This window comes from Sus scrofa, chromosome 8 (assembly GCF_000003025.6).
Source record: "Sus scrofa isolate TJ Tabasco breed Duroc chromosome 8, Sscrofa11.1, whole genome shotgun sequence".
In the NCBI taxonomy this organism is placed as follows: domain Eukaryota; kingdom Metazoa; phylum Chordata; class Mammalia; order Artiodactyla; family Suidae; genus Sus; species Sus scrofa.
The window spans coordinates 55728213-55747116 of NC_010450.4; the positions used below are offsets into that span (position 1 = coordinate 55728213).

An 18904-nucleotide genomic window follows, 5' to 3' on the forward strand; every position below is an offset into this window, starting at 1 on the left:
GGAACTGCTGCGCAATCAGAGTGCTAACTTGTTCTCTGGAACCAGAAGGACACAGCGATATAGAAAAGGCATTAGCTAGGCTGCTGGGAAAGAGGCGGGGAGTGGCAGGAAGCGGTAAGATGGTGCCAAAAATGGGTCTGCAGAGGAGGCGTTCAATGGAAGAGCCTGTCATTCTCCGGAGGAGCACACTCCTTTAGGTACTCGGTCCTGACCCTCAAACACATCCTAACCCCTACATTCCTGTGTCACTCCAGCGCTTATTGTGCCCGGATGCGTAGGTATCATTTATCCTACAACCCTGATACGTCACCCATACTTTATGGTGGCGAAAACTGGGACTCTGACATCCCGCTCCGTCAGACATCTGGGGGGTCGCAGAGCCAGGAATGGTACCTGGGTATTCTCGCTCCAAACTCATTACCCTTCGGGCCTTAGTGCCCACTGCTCCCGACCTGGCAGCCGAGGGGGATTCACCAAACATGCTTGGCGCCTGGAGAGTCTTTGCTTTTTCTGTGCCTTTCCTCATGTTCGCTTCTCCGCCTGGATTACCCAGAACCAGCCCCAGGTTTTCCGAATCCCCTGCCCAGACCCCCTTCGGACGGTGATTCCTCGGGGCAGTTCTAGGCAGCAGGAAGCCGACTCGGCCCTGCCCTCCCCTAGCGAGGCCTCCCACGGCTTCCAGCAGTGCTTCCCCACCACACAGGCCTCCCCTAGGCTCCGGGGACTGCTGCCCAGCTCCGCCTCTGCAGGCACGCTGCGCCGCCACCACCCCGGAAACGCACGTTGCGCCGCCGCCGCCCCGCTACCCGCCCCCCCGCCCCGGGCTTCAGGGGTTGTTCCTCCAACCCGCTCCAAGTACGGCGCATCGGCTCTGTCTACGTGCACTCCTAGCTCTACGAACCACGCCGGCGGAGCCGACACCGCCTCACGGTTCTGGGTGCCTCCGACCCCCGAGCCCCGCGGCCCCGGCTTCCGCTTCGCGCGGACCCTCCGCATCCTCTTCCGGGTCAGAGGTCGCCCGCGTCCCCGCCAAGATGGCGAGCGGTGGCGGCGGTGGGGGGGTGTCGGTGCCTGCACTCTGGAGCGAAGTGAACCGTTACGGCCAGAACGGCGACTTTACGCGCGCTCTCAAAACCGTCAATAAGAGTAAGTGCCCGCGTGGGCGCCGGGGCCGGGGGAGCCGGCCCGCCGGGAGGATGCGGCCTCCTTCGGGGGCGCGTGACCACCTCCCGGCAGACCCGGGGAGGGGAGAGCCCACCGCCGCCGCGGCTGGAGCGCCCAGCGGACGCGGGACGCAGCCCCTCCGCGTCCTGGCCGGCCCTGGGTCCGTGGCGGCTTCAGGCCACGTTTGCTTCCCTCTCTACCTTCTGCGCGAGGCCAGGGCATCTCTGAAGGGACTGCAGCTGCCGGAGTCCCCTCCAAGGTGTTTTTATTACACTGCACTGTTTGCACGTCCAGTCTTGCAAATGCTCCATTCCCATCGCGTCCTTTTCGCCCGCCTTTTAGCGGGGTGATGAGACAGTATCGCTGAGGGGCCTGTTCTCTTGGGGCGCAGCGCGGGGAGGCAGCGCCTAGGACACGTCATTGGGAAGCTAGCACTGACGAGGTGGAAGCCGCACCCACTCGGGGTAGAGGCTCGGGCTGGATCCGACGTCCGCAGACAGGCCCGCCCCACACCAGAAAAAGAGTGTGTAAAAGCAGTGACGTTTGAAATAACCTTGCAAAGCAAAGTTTATCTGATCATTTCGAGTCAGCTCCTCCGATATGACGTTCAGCCCATATTTTATCCTTCGTCATCCAAGTGTAATACGGCCATGCTTTTTAAGCTCTGTCGAGGTAAATTTTTACCTGAAGATATTCCCTGTATTTGTTAGGTGTGGAAATGTAGTTACAGAAATAACATACGAGGTATTTCTGTAACATACAAGTGTGAATTTTCAACAGCCTTTACTGTTCATCCTTTAACAGTGGGTTAAGGATCTGGCGTGGCCGTGAGCTGTGGTGTGGGTCGCAGACGCGGCTCGGATCCCAGCGTTGCTGTGGCTCTGGCGTAGGCCTGTGGCTACAGCTCCGATTAGACGCCTAGCCTGGGAACCTCCATATGCCTTGGGAGCAGCTCAAGAAAAGGCAGAAAGACAAAAAAGAAAAGAAAATTGAGATTTGGCAGTCAAATGACTTGTCCAGGACCTCAAGGCATTAGTGACAACCCTGTACTCAAAGCTGACATTTGCTTCCAAGTTCTATGTGAACTTTTTTCTTTTGCTGTGAAGTAATGAAATATGTATGATGTAGCGTGTGTCCCAAGATGAAAAAGCTATAGTAAACAGCTTCATTCTTGCTTCTTCTCTTTTTTTATTGGACGTTTATTTATTTAGTTACTTTGCCTTTTGTCTTCTTAGGATATGGAGGTTCCCAGGCTCGGGGTCGAATCAGAGCTTGTTGCTACCATCCTACACCACAGCTCACAGCAACGCCGGATCCTTAACCCACTGATTGAGGTCAGGGATTGAACCTGCAACCTCATGGTTCCTAGTTGGATTCGTTTCCGCTGAGCCATGATGGGAACTCCCATTCTTGCTTCTTTATTTCACTTTGCTTTTTTAGTACATACATCTTAGGAAGATATCTCACTGAAAGTCTAACTTAACTCCCCTTATTGTCACTTCTTAAGTTAAAAATAAAGATCAGCAGAGTTCCCACTGTGGCCCTATGGGTTAAGGATCAAATGTTGTCTCTGCAGTGGCTCAGGTCACTGCTTTCTTTGGCCTGGGAACTTCCATATGCCATGGGTGCCACTAATAAATAAATATTTTAAAAGGGTTTTGACTAATCATTTATGCTGCAATGCAATTAGAACTATAGCTTCCTGAGGCAGGAAGTGTAGAAATGAGATGGATTTAAAAGTTGCTGTCCTACAATTGCTCTCTAGTACTGCAGATCCACAAGGATGATGTCACTGCCCTACACTGTAAAGTGGTGTGCCTTATCCAGAATGGGAGTTTCAAGGAAGCCTTGAATGTCATCAATACTCACACCAAAGTATTAGCCAAGTAAGTGATTTAATTCATTGTTTGTGCACGTTTACCACAGCTGTAACCATTGCCATGTCCCCCCCAACCCCCGCTATTCAGTGATTTTTTTTTTTTTTCCTACTTTTTTCCTTCCTTTTACTTTCAGTAGTGTTTTTGATGCTGGAAGGAGCAGTACTAACTGTTCTTTTCTGCCTTAAGGAGCTGTTTCTTTACACTTGTCTTCCCTTTCACCCACTAAGGAGAAGGGAAACTGAGGAGTGTGAAACAGAAACCAGAGCAGTAAGACTCCTTGGAGGACACAGGGAGCACACCTCAATAGAAGTTTAATTTAAAAAAAAGTAGGGAGGAGTTCCCGTCGTGGCGCAGTGGTTAACGAATCCGACTAGGAACCATGAGGTTGCGGGTTCGGTCCCTGCCCTTGCTCAGTGGGTTAATGATCCGGCGTTGCCGTGAGCTGTGGTGTAGGTTGCAGACGCGGCTCGGATCCCTCGTTGCTGTGGCTCTGGCGTAGGCCGGTGGCTACAGCTCTGCTTCGACCCCTAGCCTGGGAACCTCCATATGCCGTGGGAGCGGCCCAAGAAATAGCAAAAAGACAAAAAATAAAAAAAAATAATAATAAAAAGTAGGGAGTTCCCATTGTGGCTCAACAGGATAAGAGCCCAACTATGTCCTTGAGGATGCAGGTTTGATCCCTGGCCTTGCTCAGTGGGTTAAGGATCCTTTGTGGCTGTAAGCTAATTTGACTCGGAACCTGTGTTGCTATGGCTGTGGCATATGCTAGCCCTGCGTCTCCGATTTGACCCCCAGCCTGGGAACTTTCATATGCTGCATGTGCGGCCCTAAAAAGAATATAAAAAAAAGGCAGAGCGGGCAGGACCTCTGGGATGGCATGGCAGTCTCAGGTGACCTCTTGTGCCTGCCTCCTTTGAGAATTATTTAGGCAAGTGTAATTTCAGGCCAAGATCTTTGAGTGTCAGAGTTCTTTAGCAGTCTTTAGAATATAGAGCAGTTTTTTGTTGTTAATCTTTTTCATTTATTTCATTTATCATTTCATGAAATGTGAACTTATATTCTGAATTGTTACTGTAATTTTATTTTTCTTTACATTTCATCCTAAACCCCAAAAGAAATGTATATTGAAATGAAATTTGCAGCATATTTATTCTTTAATGTTTATAAAGTTAAAACAGTATATTGTATGCTTTCTTTTGTGTAATAAAAGGACAGTCTAAGAATTTCTGTGTATTTTTTGTATTTGCAAAGACAAACACCAGGAAACCATAACTTAGAATAGTCACTTGTAGGACGTGAAGGGAACATAGTAAATTTGAATAACAGCAGGAGTAAAACCTTTCAATGTATGCCTTTTTGTTTTTTTTATTTGGGGCAACTGCATGTAGTACAGAATAAAAACAAATTTTTAGGAGTTCCCTGTGGCTCAGCAGGTTAAAGATCCGGTGTTGTCACTGCTGTGGCCCAGGTTTGATCCCTGGCCGAGGAACTTCTGCATGCCATGGGTGCAGCCAAACACCGCTCCCCGCCCCACAAGAAAACAAAAAAAAAAACCCAGATTTTTAAGCTGTATTAAAAGTAAAAGAGTAATAAAGGGGACACCGCTTTCTACTAATAAACACGTTTATGCTAAAATTCATTGTTTTGCATTTTGGCCATTTTGTGAGATAGAGAAATTTTCAGATAATTTTTTCTTAGTGTAGTAAATAAAGGATATTGCCATTTGCTTGATAATTATTTTTCCTCATTGAGTATGGTTGAAACTTGAAGATGATTTTTATATGTGACATTAAATAAATTTTTTAGTCTATGTAAGTAGTTTTTTGGTTAGTTGTGTGTTTACCAGTGTTTGGTTACAAGTACCATGTTGTAGTAACATAGCTAGTTACTATTTTTTTGCTAATTAATTGCTTCTTCAGCAAGTTAAAAGCAGCATTATATGGCTTGTTATTTGATTAATAGATTTTAGAAACTTGATTTAAAACAATGTTCAGATTGTCTTTGTATCTAAAACAGTTTTTAGCTGATTCATGATTTCTTCCTTTTTTTTTTTCCTGGCACAGCTGTTGACCTAAATGAGTTTCCCAAGCCAGGAATCAAGCTGGGGCAACACAGAATCCTTAACCCACTATGCAGGGCTGGGGATGGAACCTGAGCCAGTGCAGAGACAATGCCAGATCCTCAATTCAGTGTGCCACAGCGAGAACTCCTGACTTCATTCTTATGTATTTATGTATTTATTTCAAAAGGCCAATAATTCTACTATCCATGAAAGCAAGAGACCCTAGGGAAATGGCTGTAATATTTTCTGCCACTTATGAGCTGTCTGATTTTCTGACAAGTCACTAACCTTTGTCATCTTATAATGGGGATTAAATAACTTAATCTGTATCACGTGTGCTTAGAGCAGTGTCTGGCATATAGTGGGTACTCTGCAGCTTTAGCTAATAATCAGATACTGTTTTTTTCTTTTTCAGTAACTCTCTTTCCTTTGAGAAGGCCTACTGTGAGTACAGGCTGAACAGAATTGAGAATGCCTTGAAGACAATAGAAAGTGCCAACCAGCAAACAGACAAACTAAAGAGCTTTATGGACAAGTGGTAATTAATGCTTTAAAGTCCTTGCTGAAGTCATCCTGAGTGAGTGTGCCTCTGCCTATAACAAGGAGCAGGGATGAGCAACCCCAGCCCATCCTGAGGCTCTGTGAAACTGGCCACCAGCCTGGGTCTTGAGGTTTGAACATACTCCCCCTTCCTGATCTTCATATGAACAGTTGCGTATCTAGTGTTCTCTGGACAGATGACTGACTTCCCCAGAGTAAGTGGAAAAGTTGAAAAGTCCAAATTTCAACTGACTATGAAATTTGGACTTTTTAGTTGAAAAGATGAAGGCCAGTCAGCTTATATACTTACACAGTTTTGAAATAGTATTTTAGTTTTTAACTGGTATTTTATTCTAAGTTGAAAGTAAAAGTATGGTGAATAAGAATTTAGGTGAATTCAGATAGTTCATGAAATCCTTGGAAATGTATTATTCTAAAAGAGGTTTGAGATGCACAATTAAGCCTAATGTAAAATAGGGCTATTTTACATTATATTTGAAAGGACAGAAATGTTATGTTAGAATAAGCAAAACCCTCTTAAAATTTTTTAAAATGTCAGTTCAGGGCAAATAATGTTGTATTGACTGTATTGTTTCCGAAAGGTAGTGTGAGTTTAACAAAGAAAGATTTGGGCAAGGTCATGGATTGTAGGCCTATAAAGAACATTTTAGAGTTCGCGTCGTGGTGCAGTGGTTAATGATTCCTACTAGGAACCATGAGGTTGCTGGTTCGGTCCCTGGCCTTGCTCAGTGGGTTAAGTATCCGGCTTTGCCGTGGGCTGTGGTGTAGGTCACAAATGCGGCTCGGATCCTGCGTTGCTGTGGCTCTGGCATAGGCCAGCGGCTCTACAGCTCCAATTGGACCCCTAGCCTGGGAACCTCCATATGCCGCGGGAGCGGCCCTAGAAAAGGCAAAAAAACAAACAAAAACAACTTTTCGTGTAAGCTGGGTTCGCCTAGGGTAAATTCCAGCATTTTGAGGTTGGCAAAGGGCACTTGTCTTTGCATACACAGTAGCCTGGTTGACTCAGAGCGGCACTTCTTACTGCCCTCTGAACACTTGGAATGAAATAAGCAAGAATTGGGTTATGCATACCTGATACTACCCTCTCCAATAGTTGTTTTCTGGGAAAGAGGAATGAGGATTAAGTGTAATGAACTCCTAGCAAATGTTAAGTCTTTTTGTTAACATCTAATTTTGTTCCCATTTACTGGGACTTAGGAATCTTGTGGAAATTTTTTTTCGTTGTAAGTCAGATTTAGGTAACGGGGTTGATTTCTACAGAATGGTCTTCCACACCCCTGAGCCACCTGACCTCAAGATGGCAGTCAGTACAGCAGCTTTCTAACAAGTCATGCCACCACTATGCAGTAGAGTAGACATGGCAGGTCTGTTTGTGATTAAATTAAATTGATTATCAGTACTTTTTCTGGAAGTACTAATGGCATACAGAACTAATTGAAAAACTGTAAAGGCAAACCAGTTGATTGCCCATGTTATGCTGAATTCATTTTCCTCTGTAGCAGTTTCAAAAAGGTTTTGTCTTCTCTCATTTTTCACTTGCTACCTCTCTCTTCAGTTATACCGGTTAGAACGCTATGATGAATGTCTGGCTGTGTATAGAGATCTTGTCCGAAACTCCCAGGATGATTATGATGAGGAGAGAAAAACAAATCTTTCAGCAGTTGTTGCAGCTCAAAGCAACTGGGAAAAAGTGGTTCCAGTGAGTATCCCCATATGCCCACACAGCCGTGAAATAATATTCCTGTCCCATGTTTAACTGGGATTTTGCTCTGTGGCAGGAGAACTTGGGTCTCCAAGAAGGCACACACGAACTGTGCTACAACACTGCATGTGCACTGATAGGACAAGGCCAGCTCAACCAGGCAATGAAAATCCTGCAAAAGGCTGAAGGTTGGAAGTTAAAATTCTGTGTAAATGTAATGTGCATATAACCTTGTGAAGTATTTCCAAAAATTGCATTTGGCTTTGGCAGGTTTAAATGGAAATTGATGCAGTGCTAGATGCTAGGTACAGCAGGTCCATCCAGCCTTTCTCTTGGGTTCTTGACTGTGTCTCCACTGTTGCTGTCTTAGCCCTAAACCAGTCTACATGTTCATTTTAACTGCAACAAACCTTAAGATTAAATTTTGAAGAATAGGTTTTTGAACAAGTTAGTATGAATGTTAAATTTAAATTCAGTGAGTTAATGAGCATTTGGTAAATATTATCACTTATTGGTATTAAACAGATGTACAAGTGTAGTGACAGTATGGTGTGCCCATGTGTATGCACACGTGCACATACGTTTATATATTCATAACACTATTCAAGCATGTTTCAGCTCCATTTAGTATGTTTCCATATACAGAATTTACATGCTTTGAGGCTCTTAATTAAGAGAAAAAGAAAATAATTTATTAGCGAACTTATGTCTGGTTTCAACTCCGGAAACGTTTATACTTTGTCTGCATACATTTTTCTTGGAAGCTTGATGATATAGGGGCCGCAGTGAATGAGGGGAAGGAAATAAAGGTGGAATAGGGTCTGTTTTATTTTTAAATACTGATTGTTAAGACAAAAGCAGAGGTTAGAGCATCATGAAAAGAAAAATGTGTTTAAGAATTATAATTCCTGGGAGTTCCTGTCGTGGCTCAGTGGTTAACGAATCCGACTAGGAACCATGAGGTTGCGGGTTCGATCCCTGCCCTTGCTCAGTGGGTTAATGATCCGGCGTTGCCATGAGCTGTGGTGTAGGTTGCAGACGCGGCTCGGATCCTGTGTTGCTGTGGCTCTGGTGCAGGCTGGCAGCTACAGCTCCGATTCGACCCCTAGCCTGGAAACCTCCATATGCCGTGGGAGCGGCCCAAGAAATGGCAAAAAGACCAAAAATAAATAAATAAATAAAAAAGAAACGAGAAATGAATTAAAAAAAAAAAAAAGAATTATAATTCCTGGAGTTCCCATCGTGGCGCAGTGAATAATGAATCCGACTAGGAACCATGAGGTTGCGGGTTCGATCCCTGGCCTTGCTCAGTGGTTAAGGATCCGGCATTGCCGTGAGCTGTGGTGTGGGTTGCAGACTCGGCTCGGATCCTGCATTGCTGTGGCTCTGGCATAGGCTGGCGGCTACAGCTCTGATTAGACCCCTAGCCTGGGAACTCCATATGCTGCAAGAGAGGCTCAAGAAAAGGCAAAAAGACAAAAAAAAAACAAAAAGAATTATAATTCCTGGATCATACACAGTAAAATTTCTTTTTTTTTAATTTGGTCTTTTTTGGGCCACACCCATGGCACATGGAAATTCCCAGGCTAGGGGTTGAGTGGGAGCTGTAGCCTGTTGGCCTTCACCATAGCAACACCAGGCCTGAGCCTTGTCTGCAGCCTACACCACAGCTCAGGGCAGTGCTGTATCCTTAACCCACTGAGTGAAGTCAGGGACCACCAACGCACGTCCTCATGAATCCTAGTCAGGTTTGTTCCTGCTGAGCCACGACAGGAGCTCCACACCCAGTATTAACAGTGTGGGAGAAGGACATCCCCCTTTGTTGCAGATTTGGATGTAAAAGTAGTATAGGCTTTGCAGTGGCAGTTTGGTGCTGTGTAGCCGAAGTTGGCATACCCTTTGATCTAAGACGTTCATTAATGGAGTTAAGGAAATAATTATATATATCTATATGGGTTGAAGGGATGTTCATAAGAACAAAAATTTAGAGACATGAGTTTCTATCTTTTTAAAGAACTAGCTAAGTTGTGTTAAAACCACAGATTACCATACAGTCATGAACAATAATCATGTTAAAAATAATTTATATGTGTTGTAGTATAAAGATGTCCACAGTATGTTAAATGGGGAGAAAGGTATTTCAAAATAGTATATAGAATATTCCACTTTCTTTTTAAAATTATCTGAGCATTAACATTAAAGAAAAAAATAACTGAAATGCCAAAGTGGTTATCTCTGAGTGGGAGGACTATTGTCTTTATTTTTTATACTTTCCTATAATTGATTTTTTGCAGTCAACATTTGTTACCTTTAAATATTTTGAATTTTCCTTTAAAAAAATTTTAACGTAGAGATTACAAATGAAAGAACATGTCAAAGAGCTAGAGTAATCAGAGATTGATATTTATGTAATATAGTTGATGCTAGTGATACATCCCAAGTTTGCTTGTTATTAAGATAAGCTTAAATCTTCTGCTTAAGAATTTAGTTCTTGCTCTTTGGAACATAAAAGAAACAAGTTACCCAACAATGTTAATTTTAAAACCATTTTTCCCTGCAGATCTTTGCCGCCGTTCATTTTCAGAAGACTCTGTAAGTGTTCCTCTCTTAAACCCAGATTTTACACTTCTGGCTAATATTTTGTAGGAGACTCTTTGTACTGTTACTGACTTTTTGTGTGTGTGTGTGTGTGTGTCTTTTTAGGGCCACAGTTGGGGCATATGGAAGTTCCCACGCTAGGGGTCAAAATTGGAACTGCAGCCATTGGCCTAAGCCACAGCCACAGCAACGAGGGATCCAGGCTGCATCCATGACCTAGACCACAGCTCACAGCAACACTGGATCCTTAACCCACTGAGCGAGGCCAGGGATGGAACCTGTGTCTTCATGGATGCTAGTCAGATTCATTTCTGCTGGGCCAGGACGGGAACTCCCTGTTTATTGACTTTTTGAGATGTTGTTAAATAGAAATTGAAAAAACCTTCTTGAGCAGTTTATTTGCTGCAATCTCTTAGAGTGAGAAATTACCATACAAAGCTCTTGTATGCCCTGTGCATTTCATTGAATTTCATATTAATATACATTCATTCTGTTTTAGGTGTAGGGCTCAGGTCTTTGAGTAGGGCTTATTCATAGGAATCCCAGGTGTGTTTCTTACATAATCTGTACAAACTACAACAGTCATGTTCTCCAGTTTTGTGGGGTTTTTTTAAGTGTAATAATATCTTAAAGATAATTGTGAGTTGGTTCATTACAGAGTCCTTTTTTCACTAATCTCTTACCACTTTCTGGCTCATACCTAATTAGATAGTAATTTTCTTTAGGAACTCACCTTTATTAAATATTTCTGAGCATTCAACATAGTTTTCATTCAAACAAGTGTCTTTTCTCACTCATAGTTCTTGTCTTATTCTAATATTTGAGTTTTAACCTTTTTTTTTTATCCAACACACTTGGCATAGTGGGATTGGAAACACGCACCTGTGCCTCCCGATCAGCTGCTTACTGGATGAGAGTAGGAATGCCCTGTGTGGCATGAAAGAGCAGCCTCGTGGCCTTGAGATTCACTGTGCATGGGCACCAGTCAGCCTCTTCAAAGGAGTGGAAATATAGATGAATCTGGAGTGTCAGTTAAGAGGGCTGCTACTTTTAATTACAAATTAATTTCAGCTCTGCAAGTTCTTTGTACAATGATAATTACTAGTTTGAATTTTGTAATCTTTGGATTAGAATTGTTTTAGAATTAAGAGTGAAGCATTTTGAAAGTGTTTTTCTATGAGAAAATTATTTCCAGAATTTAGGAATATTGTTATAGAAGTTAAACTTGAAGGCTGGTTTTTACATTTTTTTTTCATTCCTAGGTTTTAGAGAATAAAAATGCTCAATGAATGGCATTCCTGAGCTTGTTGCCATGTTCTTCCAGAATCTTTTTGCCATTCTTACTTAAGGTTTCCTCTTTTGGTGGCAGTTCCTAAATTCTAACAAACAGACTCTCTAAGAAAATTCCTGAAAATGATATGGCCTCTTCAGAATTGTATATCATTTGAATGTTTGGAACACAAGGTAAATATGTGGATCAATTTGGAGAATTTATAGGAAAAACATTTCTTGTGCTTAGGATGGTGCTGAGGAGGACCCACAAGCAGAACTAGCCATCATTCATGGGCAGATGGCCTATATCCTGCAGCTTCAGGGTCGTACAGAGGAGGCACTGCAGCTTTACAATCAGATAATCAAACTAAAGTGAGTGAGTTTTTAAAATGAAGTGTCTTTTATAGGGGATGAGGTTTCTTTTTAAAGATTTGCTCTTTTTTGACTGTTGCTTTTTGTTTACAGACCAACGGATGTGGCATTGCTAGCTGTGATTGCAAATAACATCATTACCATTAATAAGGTATGGAATATCCATGGCTTTCCCACATTTACATTTGACCCTGAAAGCATATTACTCCAGCCTGTTCTGGCATAAGTTTTTCCATGACAGAGTCCACTTGCAGCAAAATCACAATTGCAACTGTTATTTAACTCTCATGATGATGATTCTGCAAGGTGTATTCAAGTGATAAAATATTACTTGAATGCAGTTATAGGCTCTGAACTTTAACATCTTACCCTTTTCCATTTCAAAAAATTTATTGAAGTTCCCACTGAAATATGAAGTGCAGTCTTAATCATTGCATAGTTTTAAAAATCTCATTCCTAGTGTTGGAAAAATGTGCACATTTAAATTTCTTGTCATGTACTTTGTAACTGCAGTAGTTGGTAACAGACAAGAGCTCTGGGTGGTAATTTGAGCAGAGGCTGGAAGGAGGGATGTGGCTTGAAGGTTAAGCAACGGCCTAAGCTGGTGAACGTAGGGCAGAGCGTTTGACTTGTGGGGAGAAGAGAATAGAAATAAGAAGTCACATACATGCTGGCTAGTTAAAAAAATAGGTTAGATTGGTATCAAGCTATGAGGGAGCCTTAAGAATCAAAATTTATTGATTACCTATTTAGGCTGCATCCATGGCATGTGGAAGGAAGTTCCTGGGCCGGGGATTGAATCTGAGCCACAGTTGTGAGCACAGCTTGACCCTCTGCTTTGAAAAATCAAGATTTTTAAAAAGTGCTGTGGTAGCCAAGTTCAAGAGAAGCTTGGCAGTGAGATGCATCGTGAATTGAAGTATTAAATAGTGACATAGGAGTACCAACTAGTAATTTATTTCTTGAGGATTGATTTATATGAAAGCCAGTTTCTTTCTGTACATTTAAAATAATGTCACATTGGTGTGGAGCTTCACACTCAGAAAAAGTGGAATGTATTTTAGATTTCTTCTTTGTCTCCTTTTAGTCTTTAAACTAGTAGAAGTCCTGGTTTAAAAAGCATATTTATTTATTTGAAAGTAAACATGCAGGAGTTCCTGTCGTGGCGCAGTGGTTAACGAATCCGACTAGGAACCATGAGGTTGCGGGTTCGATCCCTGGCCTTGCTCAGTGGGTTAAGGATCCGGCGTTGCTGTGAGCTGTGGTGTAGGTTGCAGACGCGGCTCGGATCCCGCGTTGCTGTGGCTCTGGCGTAGGCCGGTGGCTACAGCTCTGATTCAACCCCTAGCCTGGGAACCTCCATATGCCGCGGGAGCGGCCCAAGAAATAGCAACAACAACAACAACAACAAAAAAAAAAGAAAGTAAACATGCATTTGACAAAGGTGGAGTACTGTGCATAGAGTAGATGCTCAGACGCCCAGTGTGTCCTTCTCATAGTGCAGTGTGACATCATTGTTTTCCATTCTTATTCCACTCCATTTGCTTATATCTGATAATGAGCCAGAGAATAATGAGTTACCATCCTCATTTGTCGTCTAAATTCTGAAGATAGTTTGTAGAAATTACAAATTTAGGTATCTTTGTAGTCCTGATTTCCACTGTAAGATTCCACTATGCAATCTCTGTGTACTTTTCTTCAAAAAGCTAAAAACAGACGATTAATAATGGAGAGAGAGGAAACCCAGACTTCTGTGTGGTGTAGTAGGTTGAGGATCCAGCGTTGTCACTGTGGCAGCTTAAATCACTGCTGTGGTGTGGGTTTGATCCCTGGCCTGTGAACTTCCACATGCCTCAGGCACGGATAGAAAAACAAAAATGAGAAAACCAAGAACCCGAGCCAAATTTATATGCATCTTCGGAGCACAGCCACCCCAACCAGGCAGGAGTATTTATTATCTTCTAAGCTCTCTTGTTGTGTTAATATAAAATAAATAAATGAAAGAGGAATAAGGCCTTGGGATGGAAGTCCAAGAAGAGTTGAAGACTCTTAAAAGAGTTGAAGTCTAAGAATGCTCTTAATTGTGGATGAACTTTTCTTTGTCAGGACCAAAATGTCTTTGACTCCAAGAAGAAGGTGAAATTAACCAATGCAGAAGGAGTAGAGTTTAAGCTTTCCAAGAAACAGCTGCAAGCTATAGAATTTAACAAAGCTCTACTTGCTATGTACACAAACCAGGTGGGTAACAGCTCTGCCCCCTTGGCTGTGGAGTATGTGGCATAAGGGGTGTATCAGTCCGGTCTATTTATGTTTTTTTATATTTTGTCTTAAATCCATGTATTCTTTAGAATGTTATGTACCATAGATTTTATTTGTTAAATAAGTAATTTGCCCAATTCTTTGTAAAGGTGTGCAATTAGAGGCTTTTAAGATGAAGAAAACACTATTCACAGATAATTTCCTCATTATTTTGCATCTCTCTGAAATAGACAAACTACAGTCATGATGATTGTACATTTAAGTTCTGTTTCTCATTTTTGTTTGGGCATAATTGCATCAAATTATAAATGGTAAGGAGGTCGATTCTAAGTAACATGCATAAACTAATTGTGATTTCAGACTCTTCTCGAACAGAGGTTTGCCATGGGGGACTGAGAGGCAGCAATGTTTTTATTGTTTAGAACTGAGTCAAGTTATTCTTAAATACTTCAGTAGGAAATACCTATACATTTTGTTGTTTTGAAGCAAAGTCTGAGACTTGATTTTTTTTTTTTTTTTAACAGATTTCTGGAGTTTAAGCATCCAGATAAATATTTAGGAATTGTCCTTCCCTAAATGCTTTTAGAACTCATAGCTTAAATTCAGTAAATGGAAATCTTTTTTTTATGGGGAAAAAAAAAAAACTCACCCTAGGCAGGTCTTACTTACTATTTTGTTTCAGTCAGTTTCCTTCTACTCCCCCATCCTTCCTTTCTTTTTGGTCATTCCTTTAATGTTTGTTTTCATTAACCAGCTTATTTTGTGTGTGTGTGTGGTGGGGGAGTAATACTACTGTCTTTTAGGCAGAACAATGCAGAAAAATATCTACCAGTTTACAGTCCCAGAGTCCTCAGCATCTTCTTCCTGTGTTAATCCAAGCTGCCCAGCTCTGCCGTGAAAAGCAGCACACAAAAGCAATAGAACTTCTTCAGGTAAAGGAATTACTTGAATTTTTATTGAGATATCAGTTAGTTGCAGCCGTGTCTCAGTTTCATCATGAGTTTACAAGCTTATAACTTTCATGGGAGACTAATAGGTAATAATATACTACTGTATTATCCCAGAGTGTCACTTTAGTTAATTCTTGGGGTGCAACCTTTGTTTTTATGAATTTGCATTAGTAAATATTTGCAATAAACCTTGAAGAATGATTTTCATTTGGAGATCAATTTAACATGAGTTAAGGGTTTGTTTTAGATGGAAAATTCCAGAATATGCATCACATCTTTCTCAATAATGTATCTTCTAGTAAGTCCCAATCTAAAACCTCAAGCATTTAGAGACTGACTTGGTTAGACTACATGGGAAAGTTGTACCATGTCAAATTAGGCCCATCCTGAGGGGCAGAGTTACCTAGCAAGGACTCTTAGTAAGGAGTTAGCATTTAATTGAGTATCTCTATTAAAAAACAAAAAACTATGTAGTAATCTTTATTATTACTCTACTGGTGACTTCTAGAAGTTTGACATTGCACTTATTTTGTAAAGCAAAGGAGTCTCAAAATTTTTTTGCCAAAGTTAAATTTTTTTTTTTTTTCTCTTTGTTTTTTCTAGGGCCACACCCACAGCATATGGAGGTTCCCAGGCTGGGGGTCTATTGGAGCTGTAGCCGCCAGCCTGCACCAGAGCCACAGCAATGCAGGATCTGAGCCACATCTGCAACCTACACCACAGCTCACGGCAACACCAGATCTATAACCCACTGAGCAAGGCCAGGGATGGAGCCTGTGTCCTCATGGATCCTAGTTGGATTCGTTAACCACTGAGCCACGACGGGAACTCCAAAGTTAAAATTTTGAGCTGAAATCAGAAGTTTAACTTTTTTTATGACTGCATCCATGGCACATGAAAGTTCCCAGGCTAAGGGTTGAATCAGAGCTGTAAGCCACAGCCATGGTCACAGCCATGCCGGATCTGAGCCACATCTGTGACCTGCACTGCAGCTTGCAGCAATGCTGGATCCTTCACCCACTGAGTGAGGCCAAGGATCAAATCTGCATCCTCATGGATACTAGTCGGGTTCTTAACCTGCTGAGCCACAACAGAACTTCAAGTGGTTTAACATTTCAAAACTGATTTAAATTTTAATGAGACTAAAATAAGTAATTAGAATTTGTGCACTTAGTTGTGTAAATTAAATGTGTTTTTTTCCCTCCCAACTAAAAAAATTTTAGGAATTTTCAGATCAGCATCCAGAAAATGCTGCTGAAATTAAGCTGACCATGGCACAGCTGAAAATTTCCCAAGGTATTCATGATTATCTCATCATGAGTAAAATTGTTTTAATGGAAACGTATTGTTGGAATGATTCTGAAGTAGTTGTGCACTATGTTATTTTTAAAAGTTTTGCATAGTGAAGCATAATTACTGCTGTTTCAAACATAAAGCTAGGTTGTGTGAGCAGACTTAGTAGTGGGTTAGTAGGCCTTTTCTTGGGTTATCCCTAAGTTGTTAGAATGTTTCTCAGTCTCTGCCTTGGCGTCTGTAGAAGCAAAGAAGTCTCCCGTTCTCTACATAGATTTCCTGGGTATGTTGTGTAGAAATCTTTATTATATCTGTCACTTGGTAGTATTTGCATGAAATAAGGTTTTACATTGCATCCTAGTTTTCAACATTTCTTAGTCCTTTATTCTTCATTTATACTTTATAACATGTCTTTGGTAGAGAAGAGACAAATTTAATGAGAATTGATGTTTTTGAATCTTACAGAAAACTGCTAGTGATTTTAGTTTATGATTTTGAACCGACCCCAAGTACCTTGAGAGCTGTGTTGTCCATATTTAGTAACCACTCTCCATATGTAGGTATTTTAAGTTCAAATTAAAATTCAATTCCTGGAGTTCCCGTTGTGGCTCAGTGGGTTAAGAACCTGACTGATATCCATGAGGATGCAGGTTCGATTCTTGGCCTTGCTTGGTAGGTTAAGGATCCGGCACTGCCGGGAGCTGCAGTGTAGGTCGCAGGTGCAGCTCAGATCCCGAATTGCTGTGGCTGTGGTATAGGCCGGCAGCTGCAGCTCCAGTTCAGCCCCTAGCCTGGGAACCTCCATATGCTGCGGGCATGGCCCTAAAAAGAAAGGAAAATAAATAAGTAAAATAAACTTCAGTTCCTCAGTCATGCTGGCTGCATTTCAGAATCTTCAGCCACTGTGGTTTAGTGGGTGGTACAGTGACCATCACCGAAAGTTGTGTCAGACAGCCCTGCTGCAGACCACGTTGTCTCAGTGGGGACCAAAGTGGCTTGATCAGAGCAGAGGGTTGAAAAAGTCTTAGATACTATGATGCTAAAGTGAAAATTTCATGGGTAGAGGGGAAAAATGTCTTTAAAAGGCTCCTTAGTGGTGGTGTAATAAAAATGAGGTTGAGACCAGCTACCCTCTTCTCACATTTCTTACCTTCCTCCTTTGTTTCTTTTCTTTTTTCCACCTCTCTTCTTTTTCTTGGCTTTCCTCTTTATCTTGTCTCATCTGGTTTTCAGTTTATTTTTGTGAGGATTATTTATCATACTAAAATCGCTGAGAGTAAGTCTGCTGGGGTTTTTGTTTGTTTTGTTTCATTTTGTTTTGTTTTTTGGCCACTTCTAGGGCCGCTCCTGCAGCATATGGAGGTTCCCAGGCTAGGGGTCGAATCAGAGCTGTAGCCACCAGCCACAGCCACAGCCACAGCAACTCCAGATCTGAGCCATGTCTGTAACCTACACCATTGCTCACAGCAACGTCGGATCCTTAACCCACTGAGCAAGGCCAGGGATCAAACCTGCAACCTCATCGTTCCTAGTTAACCACTGCGCCACAATGGGAACTCCTGTTTGTTTTGTCTTTAAAGACAGTGGAGGATTTTTTTGTTATTGAAGTTTGCAGTGAGTGGAAAATCAGGATTTTACACCGTAGGGAATTTTCCATTCCACTCACAGTAACATGTCAAGGCCTTCAGGGAAAGGAGTCCTACCTTTAAGTTAACAGTCTGAAAAAGGAGAATTGGGACTCACCAGATGGGGTGGGAGACTTCTTTTTTGCTAGCAGCTCTGCCATTACCTTTTTGAACGTAAGCAAGGTATATTATTTCTTTAGAACTCAATTTCCTTTATTTGTAAATCGAGTAAATAGGGTACGTCATTCCCAGGATCCAAAGCTTGAATATTTATTTATTTTATTTTATTTTTTTTTTGTCTTTTTGTCTTTTTTGTCTTTGTTGTTGTTGTCATTGTTGCTATTTCTTGGGCCGCTCCCGCGGCATATGGAGGTTCCCAGGCTAGGGGTTGAATCGGAGCTGTAGCCACCGGCCACAGCCACAGCCACAGCAACGCGGGATCCGAGCCGAGTCTGCAACCTACACCACAGCTCACGGCAACGCCGGATCATTAACCCACTGAGCAAGGGCAGGGATTGAACCCGCAACCTCATGGTTCCTAGTCGGATTCGTTAACCACTGCGCCACGACAGGAACTCCCAAAGCTTGAATATTTAAAGATGTCACAAAATAGTATTCTTAAATTTCTTATCTTTTTCCTCCCATAAGACGATTTTTTCAATGGTGCTAATTTTATTTTTAATCTCTTAAGGTAATATTTCAAAGCATGTCTAATATTGAGAAGCATAGAAGAGTTAAAGCATAAACCAGGCATGGTGAGTATTATAACTGAAATATTATTAATTGAAAAAGTAATGAAATTCATAGTCCATTGATATGTTTGATATTTCTTTGTTTTCAATTTAATTTCTGCTTATTTCTTTATATATTCCTAATGTTTGAGTAGTTGTGGCCCCTAAATACCAACAGGAGTTTCTGTTGTGGCTCAACGGGTTAAGTACCCGACATTGTCTCTGTGAGGATGTGGATTCAATCCCTGGCCTTGCTCAGTGGGTTAAGCATCTGGCGTTGCCACAAGCTGCGATGTAGGTCAAAGATGTACCTTGTATCTGATGTTGCTGGCATAGGCCTCAGCTGTGGCTCCAATTTGACCTCTGGCTCAGGAACTTCCATATGCCTCAAGTGTGGCTATAAAAAGAAAAAGAAAGAAAATAGTAACAATA

General features: G+C 42.0%; 1 protein-coding gene across 1 annotated transcript in view; it reads left to right on the forward strand.

Moving 5' to 3' along the window:
• Nucleotides 990-18904, forward strand: part of SRP72 (signal recognition particle 72) — a 33097-nt gene continuing 15182 nt past the window's right edge. The window contains 13 exon segments of the mRNA XM_021100536.1: nt 990-1146; nt 2930-3050; nt 5522-5619; nt 5622-5644; nt 7226-7369; nt 7449-7560; nt 9933-9964; nt 11490-11614; nt 11708-11765; nt 13721-13852; nt 14677-14805; nt 16047-16119; nt 18447-18496. Coding sequence (XP_020956195.1) covers nt 1035-1146; nt 2930-3050; nt 5522-5619; nt 5622-5644; nt 7226-7369; nt 7449-7560; nt 9933-9964; nt 11490-11614; nt 11708-11765; nt 13721-13852; nt 14677-14805; nt 16047-16119; nt 18447-18496 — 1209 coding nt within the window. The 5' untranslated portion in view covers nt 990-1034.